The 1,094-nt window shown below is 46.5% G+C and overlaps 1 protein-coding gene across 1 annotated transcript in view; it reads left to right on the top strand.

The window, feature by feature from the left end:
• Positions 1–651, top strand: part of MED9 (mediator complex subunit 9) — a 12,895-nt gene extending 12,244 nt beyond the window's left edge. Inside the window, exon 2 of the mRNA XM_018558607.1 lies at positions 256–651. Coding sequence (XP_018414109.1) covers positions 256–472 — 217 coding nt within the window. The 3' untranslated portion in view covers positions 473–651. The remainder of the gene's footprint in view (positions 1–255) is intronic.
• Positions 652–1,094: the final 443 nt, after the last annotated feature.

The raw sequence follows: 1,094 nt of genomic DNA, 5'->3' as shown, positions 1-1,094 counted from the left end.
GGAGGCCCCCAAGGTGGTGTCCCCCAGTCAGAGGGGGGGGGGGGGGTGAGCACACAGACTATAGTACTGAGGATCAGGTAAGTAATAAAACTTTATTTGAGCCCCCTAGATAAAACTGGCACTTAACCCTTATAGTTTGGGGTAGCCCCACTGCAGGGGTACATATTTTTTCTTTGCTTGGAGATGGCCTTTAGTCTCCTAAACTAGCCACCTGTTTGATCATAAATAAAAATGTTCTTTTCTCTTTGCCTTCAGCATGGACAAAGACAGTCAAGACGTTTGCCACGAGCTGAACGAACTCAAGAACAAGTTCCAGGCCATGAGGAAGCAGATCAACAACTTGCCAGGGATCGACATGACCCCCGAACAGCAGCAGCAGCACTTTCAGAGCCTGCGAGTCCAGGTTCAGACCAAGAACGAGCTTCTGCAGAAGTACAAGAGCCTTTGCATGTTTGAGATCCCCAAGGACTAGACGCGGCGTCGCTCTCTCGGGTACAGAGACAATGGGAGCAGGCTCGCCAGACACAGAGGACCCTTCAGACAATGGCATGGGGGCAGATCATTGCTGTGTACACAAACATTCTCTGTGCCGGCTGTACAGGACGACAGCGCCACCGGAATATACACGTGCTCTCTGGAAAAGGCCAACTTGAGTTTCATCTCCTCAACCTTGTGCCGGGACATTTCCATGTCGTAAGGGTGTTTTTTGTACAATGGATTGTTTATAATACACATGGACAAGTGTCTGTACAATTTGTATCTGGAGTTATTTTCAAGCTGGAAAGACTCCATGTTGTCATTTAAATCATGAGCTTTAAGCTATTATTAAGTATTCCCGCTGATTGGATAATTAAAGGGTGTTAAAATCTCTCCGATGATCTGTAAACTTGCTCATTGCAGGCAACTTGGCTGAGGATTGTTATAAGCCTAAAGCAAAGCCCACGTGCTTGAATGTACTTATGAAAGAGTATTTGAAGGTTACGTCTACCTTTCTGACCATGTTTCATGTTACAGCCATATTCAGGGTGATCATATTTGGGGTGTAACATGAAACATTGGCACTCCCCCAATCCCCCATCCAAACAGACCCAGAC

This window comes from Nanorana parkeri, unplaced genomic scaffold (assembly GCF_000935625.1).
Source record: "Nanorana parkeri isolate BGI_ZX_2015 unplaced genomic scaffold, ASM93562v1 scaffold347, whole genome shotgun sequence".
Taxonomy (NCBI): Eukaryota; Metazoa; Chordata; class Amphibia; order Anura; family Dicroglossidae; genus Nanorana; species Nanorana parkeri.
Note: the sequence above shows the minus strand (reverse complement) of the source record. Positions and strands in the feature narration are given on the sequence as shown.